Below are 20,285 nucleotides of genomic sequence, written 5' to 3'. Positions count from 1 at the left end.
TCAGAACTATGCTTTTATGTCGTTTTAAATGCATTTATTAGTAATGTCGAGTACTTTTTCTGACAAAGTGTATAATATACCAGGTTTCAACAAAATACGCCAATCAAAATGACTCTGTGTGGGTTCTGAGTCTGACAAGGTACACTTTAATTTTAATAAACCGTTTAACAAGGTCTGGCAATGATTTTGTCTTTTATATACTAATAAATAATGTTAATACATTCGGAAATCAAATCCATACATCAATCTAACGTAGAAAACATCCATACATGAATACTTCTATATATCAATCTAAACATAAAAGTTTCTTTACGTAAGGTTTTTTTTTATTTTTTACGAGGAATCAAAAGTATGATAGAAAGTTTTTACTTCCGCCAAATCAGCATCCGCGTTTTGATAAGATAATTCCATCAGCCACGTAGATACAATGGCGTCGGTCTGTTAAGATCACTGCTGCTGAAGTGCATTGGCACGATTTTGGAATCAATTAATTCGTTTGTTATGCTTCTTCTGCGGTCAAACTTCTTAATTTTTCTTTTCATCTTCTCACAATGTGTGCTAATTAGCAGGTAAATAGTCTGTATTTTAACTATTTTCTTGCCAATTTAAAAGAAAGTGTTTAAGTGGCTTCAAAGCACTCCTCTTTTTTAAAATCTGTTGTTTAATTTGAAATGTAAATGCTATCAATTTCAACACGAAAGTTTTTTATAATTTAAGTACGATTGTTAAACATCTGATCTGGTTCTCTTTGTGATATATAAATAAGCAAGATTGCTAAAAAATGCATGCTTAGATGTGTATATTATTATTACTATTATTATTGTTATTATTATTATTAGAAAAGGTTTTTATATATTATCTTCAAGGAAACGGAATTTAATTAAAGCTACGAATTATTAGAAAAAATCTTTGAAAAATAGTATTTTAAGTCAGTAGATTTCTATTGCAGTAAGAATTATTTAAAATCTGTATAGAAAGATTTTTAACGGTAAAAATTCTAAATATTAAAATTAAAATTTAAAGTACTGAAAAAGTAGTTATTGTAATTGATTGCAGGTTAATTGACTTGTCAAGGGGAACAAACAAATCTACTATCAATTAACAATAATCAAATTAAATGAGAGTGTTTTGTCTTTTTTTTAATGAGGATCAAATTATTTATTTTTCTAAAAATATATCATAAGCTTCGAAAAACACCAATTATTAAAAACATATTAAATTACTTAAGACAAAATATTTTTGTCATAAACAAATTCTAAATTAAAAATGAGTAAGATATCCGTCTTAATTTAAGATATTTATTAAGACCTGAATTATATGAGATCCTTGTTTTAGAAAAATATTCCCAGTAACTCTCAACACTTATACAAATTAATATATACAAAAGAAGACATAAATATAAAAGTGTATAAATGAATATATTATTTTAGATTAAAATATTCTTGTATAATTAAAACTCAAAATCAAAAGTATATTTATATATATATTCGTCAACACTATATATATATTGCAATTTTCAGTGTCCATATGTAGGATATTTTGTTTGCATTATTATATTATAATGCTATCATAAAATTCTCTTTCTAGTACATTCAACGAAAAGATAACAACAACAAACTGTAAGGAAACTTTTTTTCATGTCATTTGTTAATACTCTAAATGAAATGAAATTTACATTTTACAATTTAAATATATGTAATAAATTTGACAGTTTCTTTTAATGTAACATTGAAAGCTGCAGTTTTATTGCACATTTTTCTAACTCATATTCATTATTGATCAAAAATAGAATTGCTTTCTTATTGCTTCATACTTGAAAAGGTTCATTGAAAATTTAGAATAATTTGCCAAAAAATGATTTACAGAGTCCCTGCCAAGTGAAAAATGTAAAAAATTTGTACTTAGAAGGTAATAATTCTATACTGAAATGCCTGATGCATCCATTAGAAGCATCTTCTATTAATAATGATATTGATGCAAAATGTTTACAAAACATCATCATTTTTCTGAAATATCATACCGATGTTTCTCCATTTTTTAATTCTTCTATTCAAATTACGTCAAAGCGCCAAGTAAAAATTTCCTGGGTGTTTTTAAACTAATAAATCTCAAAGTTTTAGCTCCTCACTGTTAGTTGAATTTTGTAAATATTTAATAATATCTCTTTTCATATTAAACTTACTTGATTCCTTCTCTCAAAACTCAAAATTTAGGTTCAATCCAAATAAAATTCGCACATTTTTAAAATTTGTATTTTTAAAAAATTATATATTTTTCGAAAAACATTTTTAATAATAACCGATAGAATTTTCGCCGTCATCTTAAATTAGATGTATTTCTAGGCATAGCTGCAACAAATTAGAGTTTTTTTATTCGAAATTTCCCAAGATATACGTGAATTTATATATTGAGGCGTTTTGAAATTTGGTATATTTTTTCTAAGCGATTTCACTTTGTTAATTTACTAATGAATTGCAACAGTTATTCTGAACCTGAAATTTCCAAATAAACTTTTACTGAGGATCATCCTGGGTAATTTCATTTTTCCGTTTTCATTAGTAATGGGGCTCACCAGCGGCCGAGCGGTAAAGTCGCTGAACACTGGTAGTTCGGTCCGAGGTTCGAATCCCGCGAACGGGCTGGCTGCATGGGTGTTTTCGTGGTTTTCCCCATGTGTAACGTATATACGAGCCAGTTTCCCTTAGAAAGTCCTCCACGAAGGCATCCCTCCCCTTAGGCAGATAGCCCTAGTGTGCTTTGCCATAATTAAATACACCACCACACCATTAATAATGCCTATCAAATGTTTATTTATAATACATGGAAAACTTTTTTATAAATACTATTGATGAAAAGTTCAAATATTTTTTTCCTTTCATGAAAGTAAATTTTTACCCTTTTATCACCTGATACTTTACTTAACTTCCCATTATATGCAATAAGATTTATTTTATGATTTCAAAATTGTGCTTCATTTACGCATTCAATAACTCTGAGTATGTCTACGTCAAAAATATAAATAAAACATACTGTCTTCTATTACAGAAATGTTTATAAGCGGCAAAATTTACTAGAATATATTATCTTTTTTCTGTCTGTAGTAAATGCAACATATAAAAATGATCTTGAAAATGTGTTATGTCCAAAGATATTTCGTGGTCTTTACTTCATAGTAAATTTTTTAAACAAATTGTTTGTTAGGTAGGAAAGGGACCCTAGTTATATCCAAAGACTCTTTTTTTTTTTTTTTTTTTTTCCAAAGCAAAATGTATTGTTATGTAAACACAGGATTCAAAATAAACACCTTTTTAGAAATTAAATTTGCCAAAACCTGAATTCTTATCATTACACTGGACTTCTGTAAATTTCTGGTTTTCTTAATTTAGAAATCTGATTTTAAAAATCGCGCATAAATTAGGTTAGTTAGTTATTTAAATACGGCAAAGCACATGGAGAGTGTCTGCCTAAGGAGAGTTTTTTATTGTTGTTTTTGTTTCTAATACACACTTGCCTGATTACAGTCAGCCCAAGCACCTAAAATACAATCGTGGTTAGGAGGGCAAATTTACGCCTGCCTTTGGCAACAGCCTTGAGCACCTTACGGGTGACAGAGCTCAGTTCCGCCCCCCAATTTTGATGGAGAGCACCCTGAGGGGATGAGTCCGAAGGTCTCCCTTACCTCTTACCTTACCAACAACCTCTCGTGAGGACTTTCGGCTTCCCTCCATGCTGCACGGACACTATACATTTACAAACACCCATGCCTTCTCTGGGATTCAAACCAAGGCCTTTCGGCACGGCAGTCAGCAAAGTTAACCTCTGTACCGGTTGTTCAGCCGGAATGCCTTTTTGAAAGACTTTATTAAGAAACGTGGCTGGTATTCACGTTGGATATAAGGAAAATCGCGAAAACAATTCAGCCTGGGTTGGTTTCCGAGACAGCAGTCTTTAACGCATGGCCGGAAGTGCGTCCGCTTAAGTTAAGAGTCACGTTATTAGATTTGTGAAACCTCTTATGTTATTTAACCAGCTATTACGATTAAAGCCTTTAATATAACTTTTCATTTCCGTAACCTTACGGGAATACAAATTAGTAGCTTTGTGTGTATTTAAGTTGAGGGTTTTGAATCTTTAGCTGAGAGAGCTTCTGACAACCATGTCTCGCTCTTAGGTTTTATTGTCTGATCAAATCTGTAGCACAAGTTGAGACTTTATGTTCATACTGAGAATAAAATAAAAATGTTATTTATAACTTCTGTGTTTTTGAGTTGTTCAAGAGGTAGCGATAATTTGCTATCTGTCTAGTAGGGTCTGTAGTATTTTAACTCTAGTTTCTAGTTATAATAGCAATCATACGGATTCTAATTTACTAATTGATTTGCAAATATTTAAACTGTTATCATACTATCAGTCATAAATAGCAGAGTTTTGTTGATTTGTTAGTTTTTAAACTAGGAAGCTGTAGGGCAATATTCACTTGGTGTTTTTGGAATCTAAGCTAAAGACGTGAGAAAAGTTAAAAGAATAATTACGCATTAAATAGAATAAGCTGACTCGTATATATTACTGGCGTGTATTTAAAGCATCGGTTAGCAAGAATGCTAAAGCTATAATATAGTTTTTAAAAAGAACTGGCTAAAAATACTAACAGCAAGACGCGCTTATCAGAAGCTCTCTCAAATGAAGATTCAAAACCCTCAGCTTAAATGCATATAAAGCTAAGAATATCGAACAAGACAAACTGTAAAAGTGAGCATTTTACATAGCGAATGAAAAGGTGAGGATGATCTCGGATATACCTGCAAAATACCACAAGAAAATCATCAAGGCATTGATATTTTCTTAAAGCAGTAAGCCAAAGAAGTAAAATTAAAAGCACTTAGAAAATATTTATTTATTTATTTTTATTTACTTATTTGCATAAAATTTAGTCTCTTTTATGTTACGCTATTTGATTTATGCGACTTGAAAAAGAAAGAATTTGAACAAATTCGAGTAATGCAATGGCACTGTGATAAAACCATTAAAATTGTTCGTATGTATATCATTCTAAACTAAAATATAAATAATACAACTTTCTCAGGTATATTTCCTTTCTGAAAGGTCCGTTGAAAGACATATAAATCGTGCTTTATGGCATATTTTCTCTTTTATTGCATAATGGGTATTCAGAGGCATCATGATGAATACTGGGCGGCAAAGTATTCTTTCGAAAGAAATGCAATTCAAATAAATAGAACCAAATTAAAAATGCTTATATGAATAAGCATATTTAAAGTACGCAATGCGAATGAATAAACAGAAATTTTTAAAACAATTATTTAAAGAGGTATAATTAATCCACTTAAATCAACGGTCGCCAACCGGTGGTCGAAACCGTTTTGATGGTCCGCAGAAAAATTGGGACATAATTTATATTTTTATGAAAATTCAGTTTAAAAAATGACGAGTAATAAAACCTATTATGGAATATGAATTATACTTTTTTTAAATTTTAGCTATTACTTTATGTCAAAATACGTGTGTTAAAACAACACTATATATAACTCTAATATTTCTCCCGCCTTCTTAGCGTGCCTTCGTGGTGCAGTGGTCTGCATGCTGGGCGCGTTTCCAGAGGTCCGTGGTTACATTTCCGGCAAAGGCGTTGTTCATTTTTCATCTTTACTGCCTCCAAAAATTCCTAAACGACAAAACAATTACAAAACAATTTCATTAATAACGCTTTATCCACTAATGTCAGCATCACAATTAAAACGTTATGTACGACGAAGTAGGAAGAAAAATCAGTACTGAGCCGTTAATCGTAAAACCTGCATTTTATACGACTCTGATTTACATGTTTCGTGTTACTTTATTTATGCGAAGCCCTTCATCGGCAAAAATCATAACCTCGCATCACGAGAATAACGTTTTCACAAATCACGTTCAGTTCTACCAATTCATTCAATTTTTATGAATTTTTAAAATATTTACAAACTTATGGAGCTTCCCATATGTATTACGTTGCTTCGAATGACAATGGATGGTAGCGAATGATAATTTTAGTGCAATATATTTAATATCCATCAGGAAGCCTTTTTACACTGTCGTTCATTCTTTCAAGTATTCGGCAGGAACAATGCGTTTTCATTGTTTGAAGTTTTATCAGACTAGATAAACAGGAAATTTACAAATTTACCAAGTAATAATAAATGTAGCAAGGACATATAAAAAATTACACTGAAAGTGAAATGCAAGCAGAATTTTGGAAGTATTAAAAAACTCTTCTTTAACTTATTATTACGTAAGAAATCTGCATTTCCTTATTTTAGAAAACAAAAAAATATTGAGAGAACTTCTCCATTTATTCTGCCACAAATAACAATGCAGGCTGTTTTTACAGCAGAGTTAAAAAATCGCAACAGTTAAATGCCTTCTAAAATGGTTATAGGACGGACATAAGATGAAAAATATTTTACAACATTACTATTTCACGAAATATTAAATAGGAAAGTGAGCAAATTTTTTTAACTCATCTGAAAATTTACATTTCTTGGCAAAACGTAAAATCTAATTTGAAGTTTATCAAAACAATATATTTTGCATAACCTTTAGAAAATTAAAAATGGCTACTAGAATATTTTTTTACCCCCAGTTATGCCCCTTAAATAGAATAATTTGATTCTCAAGAGATATCTTTCAGGGGTATAAAGTTGCTTCAAATGTTGCTCATTTTTAGGATGTATCGGAAGATATCTTATGTGAAACACAGATGTCACATTTGGATTCAGTATAGTTCTAGAAGAAATATTATATAATGTTCCACATAGGAAGAAAACTGCTCTTCATTTTAAATGAAATATTTATCTTTATTTTACATATAAATGAATAATTTAAATAAATTTACTTCTCTTCATTTAAATACATATTGTTCTTCGATTTAAATAAAGAGAAGTATTTTTAAAGACGACTTCTTTAAAGAATTTCCGATGAAAATTTTAACAGTTATTTCTCAATTTGCTCACGAATCAAAGTGAGCAAATTTCATGCATTTGAATGAATCAAAGTGAGCAAATTGCATGCCTTTGAGATTAAGCTGAAACATTGATCAGAAAAATCACAATTTACAAACCTACCGTCATTAAACTCATCTTTGTTAGATTCTAAATGCAACATGTAGCCCTTAATTGAGCGGTTTCAAAACCTATTGAGTATATGTATGAAAATGTGTTCTACTTTAAATGTTTCCCAGAAAGAATTTAATCAGTAGTAAGTTATTACTGTCCAATTGCTTATTATCCACCACAATCGAATTGACCGCGAAATGCATATGTGGCGCATTGCAGTGGACTACACCCAGAATGGTTAATACCTTCCAATGTCGAAATGCAGTTGTTCGTTATGGTAACCCAAATTTGTTCCTACCCATTATCAAATGACTATTCATTCTTTCTCCGCACCACTAAGGCTTTTAGAATAATGACTTAGAACCAGCTAGCATATAATCGCCGAATGCGATCAGTAAAATCGAAGCAAAACGGTTGGAATATTAACAGCGACGGTGCACTACCGTGATGCATGACGAGAATCGTTAATGTAATGAAATTGCTGAAGTTTAAGAAGAAATCGTAAGCAAATATTTAGTTTAGAAGACCTACTTGGGAGAAATTCTTGAAATCCCAAAGCATTCTCGAATAGAATTTTTAAATTCTCAAATATATATATATATATAGTTTTATTCTTTCCTTCATGCACTTTTGAAGAAGAACAAAATTACAGTAATTTGGACATCTTAAATTTCCTTTGGATAAAAGTTGAATGATATTTTCAAGGTTTCTGTGTTATTTGAGAAATCTTGTTATGAGATCAAATTACTTTACCTTGACGACTAACAAAATTTACTGTAATCTTAGACTTAACAATTAGTTTAAACAATTAACAGTCATATCATGGTATTCTTGATGGTTAGACAGAAAGAATTATTGACAATCAGCCATGATATTCTTGATAGTGGACAGAAAGAATGATATGTAACGAATGATTAGGTTTTAAGGGGACCCATACACCTTAAACCCCTTATGGTCTTCGAATATGTGAAAGAATTGGAATATTTTATTTATTTTAAAAGAAATTGCTTCCAACATTTTACAGCTGACTGCATAATGTAGCTGCTTTGGAAACTAGTAACCAGAAAGTTTGTGTTGCCACAAATATTTTTGTAATTTAATTTGCCTTGTAAAAAAATTGTTCGTTCTGTTTCCACCTTGCGCGCATGATATTTTAAAAATGGCTAATGGTACATACTTGAAATGTGATGGAATATGGGCACTATTTTCTAACTGAACCCAAATTTGATGAATATTTTAATATTAAAAATTTTATGGACGAAAACATTACAGATTTTTTAATAAAATACATTTTATAAATGCAATTCCAAATAAAAACATATTTAACATGAAATTCTTAGATTTTTTGGTTTACAGTAGTTTCCAAATGTTATAAAAGCTACATATTAAATATGGAATTAAATTATGCAACAGAATGTTTTAAACTGTACGCGCAAGGTGCAAACATGACGAAAACTTTTGTCACAAAGCAAATTAAATTTTAAAAATATTTGTGGCAACACAAACTTTCTGATTACTATTTCAGAAAGTAGCTATATTATGGAGTCAGCTGTAAAACGTTGGAAGTAATTGCTTTTAAAATAAATATGTTATCCCAATTCTTACAACAATCACATATTCGAAGATCTTATGGGTTTTAAGATGTATGAGTCCCCTTAATAAAACCTCAGCAAAAACAGGTACAGATCATCAAAGAAAGCATATATAAAGAGAATTTCATAGGGCAAAAAGATGGTTTAAGTAAGATTATAAATTTTAATACCTTCTTTAAAGAAAATTTTGACTGATAACAAACATGTTTACTTCTTTCATGGACAGAGTACCTGTAAATTATTCACCGGATAAAAGATTAAAATATTTTCACCGCAAAAGGTGTTTGCAAGAAGGAGTTATCTTGCCATTACCTTGTAGAATCTCACTCTTTTAGGAAGCATTCACTAAGTCAAAACTTTGAATGGAGCTGAGCGACTCATTTCTGTGTCCACAGGAAAACGGGGAATGTAAGCAGGGTGTAAAAGAGCCTTTGATTAGAAACTAAAATAACTTAAAACGCCTCCTTGGGCTTACAAAACCAGCCAGAATTTATGGCGTAACTCACAAGATAGAATTTCAAAAGTAAGCTAAGTCGTAAATTTAGCAAAAAGTAATAATTTCGGTAATGGTAAACCCGCAAGTTAGCTGAAATCTACGCTATCGTGACAAGTACTGTGGGCAAGAACAAAGTAACGCCGAGGATAAAATACTAGCGTTAGAATTTAAACTAGTAACGTATCCTTCAGTTTGGTGGAACACGCTCTGGCTTCTTTTCCTGGTTCACACGAATATAAGCAACTAAAATTAGCATTCTGGAAGGAAAACAGAAAGGGAGAAATGACAGATTCTAAACAAAAACCAACAGGTTAGATAAAATAAAAAAAAAATCCTTAGAGCCTTCATTGACACCCAAACCCCTTTTATTAATTAGCGCAAAGAACGTTAACCCAGAAGGGCTATTAATTTCGTTTTGGAATTTTGCGTTGAAAATTTTAAATGGCTGTTCACTTATTAAACTGTTGCCACCAAATATTACAGCCCTGTATTATGTTTAAAGAAATTAAATAAAGAAGATTCTGCATAAATGTATGTATATTTGTCGCATTGTGAAAACGTCTGTACCTAGAGCCATCCAATTTTGAATAACGTACGTTTGCATCTGAAAATGGGCATCTGGAAGCCCAAATTTGGAATTTGTTTTATTATATGTTGCATATTTTGTAAAACTTTAACGAATTTTTGATTTGCAAACTCAACGATTTCAAAGCGAGCAATGGTAACACTGTACGAAAAAAAAGCATTTTTACCTTCGCGCGCGAGACTGTATATCAGAAATTCTAAAGATATGCTCATTTAAAAATTATTTTGTTATATTGCTTTTAAAATGAAGTTTATGTTTTAAGTGCGATAAACATGATATTCAATAAATAAAAGTAATCCATAAAACGTTAAAAAGCCCCTTTGTGCGTAATGTGAAACCTGAAAGCTTTCATTTGGGAGGGAGGGGTGGATATTACTTTCCTTTAAATTCTATGAATTAAAATGTGTTGATAAATTCATTACACATATGACAGATTATGTTTATTTCATTGATGTCATAATCTTTTCATCCAATACTTCAATTCCTAAAAGTCGATAAGTTTCTCACTATTCTCTTCTTTTGTGTGGCGACGCTTCATCTAAATGGAAAACACATTGGGCTATATAGTTCCAGTTATCAGAAAACACGTATTTTCAGTCATTATTATGTGGTTTGAAGTTCGTATTTTACAGGTATTCAAGGACGTGCAGTTAACTGATATCCTCAAACAAACCAAACCATTAATCTACCTATATTTTGCAAGTAATAATAATAATAATAATGATAATAATAATAAATCTGAATGATTTCTGATTTTACATTACGCCCAAAGAGAACTTTTTTTAATCTTTTCTGTGTTACCTTTATTTATTACATGTTCTTTGCATTTAAACCATAAAATTAAATTCAACAACAACATAGCAAAAAATTTTAAAATGAGTATATCTTTAGAATTTTCGATGCACAGTCTCACGCTTTGGAGATAAAATTTTTTTTTTCGTACAGTGTTGTCATTGTTCGCTTTGAAATCGTTAAGATTTTTAATAAAAAAATTCGTTAAAGTTTCACGAAATATAAAATAGACAATGAAACAATTTCCAAATTCCAAATTAGGGCTTCCAGATGCCCCTATTCGGTGGAAGATTACGTTATTCAAAGCTGGATGGCTCTAAGTGGCGTTGTTTTATCACAATGCGAGAAACATACATCATTTATGCAGATTCTTCATTATTTAATATCTTTAAATATAACACAGGGCAATAAGTTTTGGTGGCAACAGTTTGAAATGTGAATTGACGCAAAAAGTGAATCAAGGCGAAATGCCAACACGATATTAATAACCATTTTGTGCTAACGCCCTTTGGGCTTAAAAATATATATATACATATATAGAACAAAATCTGAAATGTTTCAGATTTTAAATTACGTCCAAAGGGGCGTTTTTTAAAATTTTTTGTGTTACCTTTCTTTATTAAATATCATGTTCCTCGCACTTAAACCATAAGATCCAGTGCAACAGCAATATCGCAAAATAGTTTTAAAACGAGCATATCTTTAGAATTTCCGATACAGAGACTCACGCGCTGGAGATAAAAATGTTTTTTCTGCACAACGTTGCCATTGCTCGCTTTGAAATCCTTGAGTTTGTTAATCAAAAATTCGTCAAAGTTTTAAAAAATAGGAAATCGATCATAAAACAAATTTCAAATTTCAAATTTGGTCTTCCACATGCTCATATTCGTTGGAGGATTACGTTATTCAAAATTCGATGACTCTATGTACCGTTGTTTTATCACAATACGAGAAATATACATACATTTATGCAGATTTTTCATTATTTAATTTCTTCAAATATAATGCAGGACTCTAACATTTTGTGGCAACAGTTTGAAAAGTGAACCGACATTTATGAGTCCGACGCAAAATGCCAAAACGAAACTAATAGTCCTTCGGGATTCAAATCCCTTTCGACTAAAAAAAACTTTAAAAAGTTAAAAAACGGACTTAGGATAGTCGAAAAACTCAAAAACTTTTATAATCCAAAATTTTAATTTTGGTGTTTGCATTCTGGAAAAGCAACACTCATGAATTAGTATAATATTATAATAGGTGTTAGTTGCCATTTCAGCGATGTTATTTCATTTGATACTTTACCTACTGGATTAGACTTTCTGCTATATATTCTCGGATCTGTCAGAGACGGCTGACGGAGCATGGCACCGAAGAGGGGGTACGGATCGCCCGGGCCTTTCATCGGAGGATGTTAAGTTTTTAAGTTTGATGATGTTTAAGGTTTTAAGTATATGCAGAAATATAAAAACGGGCGAAGCTAAAAAAGTGGTCTGCATTGAAAATATTAAAGTTTACTGTAGAAATGGAAATTCTGTGCTGTTGTTCATTTCTTACAGCCACCTAAATCAAAGCAGTTTCTCTTAGATTAAAAAGCTGATATTATAAAAAAATTGTGATAAAGGAGGAAACAATAGTTGCGAAATGTAAGATTTTTGTAAGTAAAAAAAGAACCTGATTAAAAGGAAATATTTGAATGTAAGTCATTTAAAAAAAACTAGAGAAAAACAACAGCTCTATATAATAAGATAAGGAGCGCAGCTGGCTTAAACTGGTTAACTGGTTAACTATTAGCTTAACGGGCATCGTGTTTATTTCGCATGATCCTGCATTCATTTAATAAACTCTAATTAATTATACGAAACACGTATCGAGAAAAGAATAGAGGAATAAATAAGAAGTTTGTATAATTATCTGAGTCTGGTATCGCTTTATCTCTATTTAATTCCATTTATCGTAATCTGCGTTTCTATGTAAAAAAGGCGGCATTTCCTATGAGAGAATAACATACACATCGCGTAATCCTTCGTCGGTGGCCTGCTTTAAACTGCCTGCCGTTTTTGTCAAACTCAGAATAAGTTGATTAGATAATTATTGTTTCTGCTGCATATCTTACCCTTCCTTCCGCAATAGATACACGTCAAATGATTTTATTCCGTCGTTATATTTCACCTACTGATTAGAAATTAACAGAATGTAATCGTTAGAAATTAAGTTGATTGAGAAAATATGATATTTTCTTCAGTTATGATGTCTCAGCTCAAAGTAACAAAGAAAGATTCGTGGCATTTAGCTATTTTGATTCCTATTTTTGTAGAAAATATCTTGAATTTTAGAAGAATTTTCTATTCAAAGATATTGGTGTTTAATAAGTTTTATTAAATGACAAAGTTTTACTTTAAATAAGATTTAAATTTGGCATGATATGTAATTTTGATAGTTTAATCATTTATATTCAATATTTTTAATAATGTTTCATACTCTGTAGTTAAACATGGCAGTAAAATTCTAGTGTCCGAACTAACTGTGACCACAACTAATCTAAATAATAAAAAAAATTCTATTATTGGACTGGAATTATATAGAGAACTGCGCAGCAAGCGAGAGCTATCTGAAACATTTTAAAGGTAACTGGCTCGTATTCACGTTACATATGCGAAAAATAAAGACCGCTCACACGTAGCCAGCCCATTTATGGGGTGTGAACCTGGGGTGAATTTCCAGAGTTGAGTTCATCAGTCTTACCGCTGAGATCCCCCCCGGGGGTCGACGTAAGTAATACACAGTCATAAGTAATCAAAACAAACGACACGACCAAACGTGGGCATGTGCACGCAGTGAATTAAAAAGTAAACTTATAAATACTCTTAAGAAAACAAGCAAATATAAATGGAATGTTAAGCTAAACAGTACATTTGTACTAAGACATATGCTCGCAAAATATCCAGAGTGATTTATAATTCTGCTATTTGGACGACCATCAGATGGATTGCACCCAGATGTTCCTTATTACCAATATAAATGTTCGAACTACGTAAAAATCAAGTTATCAGTTCAATATGTCATTTGTGCTTATGTTCCATCCCTTCAAAGTCTAGGTATACTTGTCGAGGTAAACCTCAAGTTGTTGAAACATTAGTTTAAAACTCCAGATTTAAGTATTTTTATATCGGCAGATTTTATGCTGGATAATCACGTATAAAATTCGATAACATACAATATTTTTAATCTTTCATTCGAATGAACATTTTGACAGTTAAGTATGGCAGCAAATTATTAACGCAGGTTCGATGAGATAAAACAATTTAAAATTCTTTACTGTCTGTACACTAATAAACACATAATCACAGCTAAAAAAATATTAATCTTTCATGTGTCTCTACGAGTACCACATTAACACATAAGTACCATATTAACATATTAAATTCACAATAAACTCATGAATAATGATTTATACCCTAATCTTGGGACAGAACTCTTTAATATTTATTGAGATTCAAAAATTCATATTTACATAAAATCTCTACAAAGAAAGGAAGTAAAAATGAAACAGAAAGCCCACACAAAAATATCGCAGACTTCGGGAATATGTAATCTAAAATAGACTTATACGATGCTGAAAATTAACACTAATAAAAAGAGTGACTGAAAGTAATTTAATGTAACCTTTCCTAGTCAATTACAGATTTTTTAATACTGTTTGTTGTTTTTCTTAAGAGAGAAACCGTTCTCTCCACTACGCTAAATATCAATTGGGATGAAAATTAACCTCTTTATAATACTTCGTAAGAATCGTACTTTTCTGAAGCATCTGTAAAACTGGAACGCTTCATCACATCGGACTAGATCCTTTACCGTCCAGTTCATTTCTTAAAACTCTATAAAACTGGAGCACTTCATCAATGCAGAGAAGAAAGGTCTATACCACTAATTTCTTAAACTTTACGTTTCTGAAACTGGAATGCTTCATCAGAGTAGGCAGGAACATTTATCGTTCTTTTTTACCAAGTCATCTTCAATAAAATATCCTTTCTCCATCTAAAGTACTTCTTAGTAGATCTTTTTTTGCTTACGTCCGAAATTAACATACGAATTGTGGTTAATAACTAGCTTTTTATTACTTATTAACCACAATTTTTCTCCTTCTTTTCTTCATATTGTTAAACTCTAAGTCAAAGCAAAAGCTAAAGGTTCAAAAGCCTTTTCTCAGATAAAATCTTACCCATTTAACTGCATTAATTAAAAGATATCTGTTGATGCAACCACTCCTCACTTGAAATTATTAGTCAATCACGGTCTGCCACAACCTTTTCCAAACCAACTATAACCGCTTAGAAATTAAAAACAGGCCCTGCAAATATTTCACTACATGAGACTAGGGTATTTTTCCCAACTCATTCACCAGAGTAGGTGTCCGACTATTTTCACGTGCCCATACAATGTCTTTCAAGAAAAATAATAACTCTAGTGGAAGTTTGTCTCCGCTATTTTTCTTATACTGTCTACGGACCATTTTAATATTAAATAGTGCCATGCTGCAGCTCTAGATTTTTTTACAAAGCTAAAGAATTCGTTTGCATCCTACAAAGAAATACATTTTAAGCTTCCCTTGGAGGATTTCAGACAATTCACTCATAACAAGTCTTGTTTTAAGCACATGTTCGTTATTTGGTGGGGTACACCGTCTCTTGCTATCTCATCAAGAGACTAACAAGCATTCTCTCTCTGTGCCATATACATAGAAGAGAAAAGAGCCTTTACTCACAAAATGTTTACGTGGCGCTTGCATTCTATCGCTCAAACATTCTATCGCTGCCTGTATTCTATCGCTGCCTGTATTCTATCTCTGCCTGCATTCTACCGCTCAAACATTCTATCGCTGCTTGCTTTCTTTCGCTCACACATTCTATCGCTGCCTGTATTCTATCGCTCAAACATTCATTCGCTGCCTGCATTCTATCGCTCTCGTATGTTTCCGAAACTTTCTGTTAAAGAATTCAGAACATTTAGAAATAAACCTGATGCCAGAATCTCTACGTATACTCTCTCGACAGATATTTGAAATTTTGTTTTATAAGTTTTCCTCACATGAGTACATTGGTCTATGAGTTACGGAAGCAATTATCACTTTCTATTAATTTCAATACTTCAGATGAGTTTCTTATTACAAATGATTTCGTAAATTTTACATGAAATGTGCACATGTGTGAAATGTGTGTCTGTGAGTGCAGAACGTGCGCGAACAGTAATAATACATCCACTAGTTTAGAAAGGAGAAAAATCACGTAGTTAAATCCCACAAGATTCCCATACTTCGGACGTAAGCAAAAAAAGATCTACTAAGAAGTACTTGCGCGTAAATACTTTGGATAAGTATTTTATTTATACTTATTAAAAACGCTAACCTAATCATTCATATAAATGAACACTAAAATCTGCCACTTAAGAACGTTTCCAGAAAATCCTTTTATAAGACAAATAAGAAAGTACTTTTGTACTTTTGACATATCCCTCTTTTGCAAAACGTTGTGGAAGTCTATTAAATTCTTTCATCCAGTCTTCTGAGAGTATATTTTCAAGAAATAATTTTGAAATTTTTATTGTGTTACAGTTTTATTTAAAGTGTCCCAATTTATTCAATAAATATATTTTCCTTTTATTTAGCAATGAAATCATTTGCGAATTAGCAGCCTTCTTAGAAGATACGAATGAAAGCAATCCCCATAAAATAGACTCAGGGCAGATAAAAGGAAAGATCGAGAGCTGTGATGATGAGAATGAACAGAAGTGCAAGCAGATGGTAGAACTGGAGGTAACGATTGCATTGCGTTTTTTTATCAAAGAGTACTAATCATATTAGTTTAGATTCCAGAGTCATTGACTATTAAAGAAGCGAAGAAGTAGGAAGGATATTATATTGAAATATTAAACGATAAAAATAGCAATATGGGAAGACCTGCATGCGAATTAATGCCAAAGTTTTAAACATAAATTAAATATAATTAATCAATATTAGATGAAATAAACGCATTAAAATTTTACTTAAGATATTTAATAATTCAAATTTACTACAGGAACAGAAAAAATGCTAAATAAAACGAATAAAATAAAATTTTAAAAAAATCCGAAAGGCTTCAGATTTTAAATTATGTTCAAAGGAGCAATTCGTTAACGTTTTGTGTGTTACAAATATTTTTATGGCAGGCACTAGCCATTTTTAGGCTTTCGCCATTACTGAGGCCAGATGGGGTGATCATTTTATTTATGGAGGCAGCTAACAAGCGTCCACCTTTAGATGACAGACAGTTTAGGTCCCTGCTTTCTCCGGAAGTCATAACCAGACCCTCTGGTATCGCAAATTCGGTAAAAAGGAAATTAAATTTTCGTTCACTTTATCTAGTTAGTACTTACTAAATTTATCCTTTATTTCTTATACTGAATTATTACTATTAATTTTATATTGTAAAGTTGCACAGCTGCACAGACTGCATAATGGTTAGAGGATCCTGACTGCGATACCGAAGGGCCTGTGTTCGAATTCGGAGAAGGCATGGATGTAATATTGTCTATCCCTTCTTAGGAGGTAACAATGGCCGAATATTAGTTACCTCCACAATAAAATGGAACCAATTTTAAACTTAGAATGCCGTTATAGGCAAATGCCCGCTATTGGGAAAAAAATAAAGTTGCACAAATTATTGTTGTTTGAATATTCAAACATTTTGCGTCCAAAAACGTGGTACGCGGGTTTGGGTACTAATATTTATAGCACGAACATCCAATTTATAATAATTTTACTTTGCTTTAATACTTATGGAAGAGAAATTCCAATTTATTATGAACGTTTCAGTAGAAGAACATCCTTCAATAATGTTGCGTTCGTGAAACAATGCTTCATTCCATCCAAAAAAACAAGACTTGAAGCATGAAAATAGCCATGTATGGTTTGGAAATGCCCCTCTATAGAGTTCTTAAGTTTATTGCGAAGCAGAAAGCGTGAAAAATAAACGATGCTTTCGCTGAGATTTGAACTCTGGACCTCCCGATTTCTACCCGGATGTGCTTCCTATTACATTACGATGGTTCGCATTCAGGAAGAAAGAAATTTCCTATAATTGTATCCACAAAAAGTAGGTTTTGGAGCAATCAGCAATAACATGATACAGATATTTTAATCCATTTTTTAAAGTAAATCATAAATTCAGAACATTTTGAGAAATTTCATTATAATTTACTTAATTCTTTAAAGAGGATGTATAAGCGAAAGTTTACGCCTGTCGTTGGCAACAGCCTTGAGCACCTTACAGGTGAGTGGGGTTTAGCTCATTTCGAGCCCCGTCCCCCCAGGGTGGTGGGCAGGGGAAGAGGAGTAGAAACCTCATCCTCTACCACTAACCTCTCGTGAGAATTTTCGGCTCGCCGCATGTTTAGAGTGCCCCCATGCCTCACGGACTCTATACATTTACAAACAACCACGCCTTCTTCGGGGTTCGAACCCGGACCCTTCGGCACGGCAGTCAGCTACGCCAACCACTATACCGGTTGGGCAGCAGTTACGAAAGTGATAGAGCAGTATAGCAACAAAGTAAACATAACCACCGCTTCTTCACGCGAATTTTCTGGTGACTAAGGAATCAGCTTTAATGAGATCTCAAGACTAGGCTGTTCTACAATAGCAGTTTCCTTACGTGTTTAATTATAAGAAAAAGGGTTAAGCAACAAACTTTATATAAAGTTTAATTAAAAGTTGGATATAAGAAGCAAACTATTAACTTTAAAAAAGAAGTAAGAAACACAGCTAAGGGGAAAAAGTGGTACTTTTATTAGTTATTCCGTAGCCATACTTTGCTTATTTTTACATAGATGCTTACTTATACATGCTTCTTCATATTTTTTTTCTTTTCGCTTATGCATAATTTTAAAGAATGTCGATCCTTAATCACTATTCTGTAGGTGGAATAAAAAATAATCTTCATGACATTTTGTACATATAATTTTCTTCTAGAAAATGACATAATTTCTTATCTTTTCCTAGAAAATCATCTAAATAGCAGGCATGTATGACAAAAATTAAGAATAAAATATAAAAATAAATCTGAAAGGTTTCAGATTTTAAATTGCGTCCAAAGGGGCGGTTTTTTTAACGTTTTGTGCGTTACCTTTATTAAATATCATGTTCTTTGCACTTAAACCATAAAATTCAGTTCAATAACCATGTCGCAAAATAATTTTAAAATGAGCCTATCTTTAGAATTTCTGATACACAGTTCCGCGCGCTGGAGATAAAAAGATTTTTACTCCCGTAGAGTGTTGCCATCGATTGCTTTTAAATCGTTGAGTTTGTTACTCAAAAATTTGTTAAAGTTTTACAAAATATCAAATTGATAATAAAACAAATTCCAAATTTCAAATTTGGCCTTCCACATTCCCATATTCGCACTAGGATTACGTCATTCAAAATTTGATGGCTTTATGTACCGTTGTTTTATCACAATGCGAGAAATATACAAACATTTATGCAGATTTTTCATTATTTAATTTCTTTAAATATAACACAGGGCGATAATACTTTGTGAAAAGTGATTCGCTGTTTTTAGTGAATCGACGCAAAATCGCAAAACGAAAAGTATAATAATAATAATAATAATAATTACATTAATGTTAAATTTATAAGTTTATTCTATTATCTGTAAATTGTAATCATTTTAACTATTTACAAATGTTTCTATCACATCAAATTTCCGTTTGAATAAATAATAATTTCTCATAACTTTAAATATGCATCACAATTTTTTAAGCTGTATTATAATTTCTTTTACAATTTTTTCAGGCATCTGTAGGAACAAGTGGTGGAAATTTCACTCTCTCTATAGATGACAGAGAAGGTTATACTGTAGGAGATATTTTGTGCGATAAAGCGGATCATATAGAAGAAAATGTACGCAATAAAATAGTTCGGATTTATTACAAATTTTGTGCTTCTGAGTGGAAAAAATCGGACTTCAAAATGCCTGAGCCATTATGTTGCGAAGACGGTCTTTATGTTCCTTGTAAAAATTTCTATCATGATCATTCTCTATAAATACTAAGTTTGTAAATAAAACAATTTTTAAGTAAAATATTCTTTCGAGTATTTTCTTCTATATACTATACCAGTATAAATATAATGTTTAATCTATAATGAACCATTGCTAAAGAAAACACTAGCATGGATGAAAGCTATAATCGAATTAAAACTACAATCTAAAGAAGAGAGAACATTATTTAATCCATTTACTAGAAAATAGAAATTGCATTGTTCTATTTTCTAGTCAATGCATTAAATAATTAAACGCAAAATGCTGCAAATTCAAGAGCAAAATTTAAAATTTAAGAAAATTGTTTCATATTCAAATATTAATTATTTTGTAGTCAAAATTAGCCCTTTATTCTATACGTATACTTTCAATTGCTACAGTGTCAATTAAATGCAGGCGATTTACTCTAGTTTAAATTTTGATTAATTGGAAAGTAAAAATTTCTGCGGGTGAATTTTAGATTTTGTCTTTCAAAAGCAATTCCTGAGCCGAAGTTATTCTAAACGATTTTTGCATCTTTCTAACTTTTGTCTAATGCGTGATATGGTAATATAAATGATCTGATTTTACCTGCTTCTTGTATATGGAATGTTACTATGTTGAATCCTTCTCTCTAAATTTTGAAAACCGGGCTTG

At 31.5% G+C, this 20,285-nt stretch overlaps 1 protein-coding gene across 1 annotated transcript; it reads left to right on the top strand.

Annotated features, from left to right (window-relative positions):
* The first annotated feature begins 411 nt into the window (after positions 1–411).
* LOC118180885 (uncharacterized) lies at positions 412–19,691 on the top strand. The gene is made up of 3 exons (XM_035349946.2): positions 412–569; positions 16,237–16,384; positions 19,403–19,691. The coding sequence occupies exons 1-3, from the start codon at positions 502–504 to the stop codon at positions 19,652–19,654; spliced, it is 468 nt and encodes a 155-aa protein (XP_035205837.1). The 5' UTR covers positions 412–501; the 3' UTR covers positions 19,655–19,691.
* Positions 19,692–20,285: the final 594 nt, after the last annotated feature.

This window comes from Stegodyphus dumicola, chromosome 3, assembly GCF_044657685.1.
Source record: "Stegodyphus dumicola isolate Sdum_Otavi_A_Nest chromosome 3, ASM4465768v1".
Classification (NCBI taxonomy): Eukaryota; Metazoa; Arthropoda; class Arachnida; order Araneae; family Eresidae; genus Stegodyphus; species Stegodyphus dumicola.
This window is presented reverse-complemented; position numbering and strand designations above follow the sequence as displayed.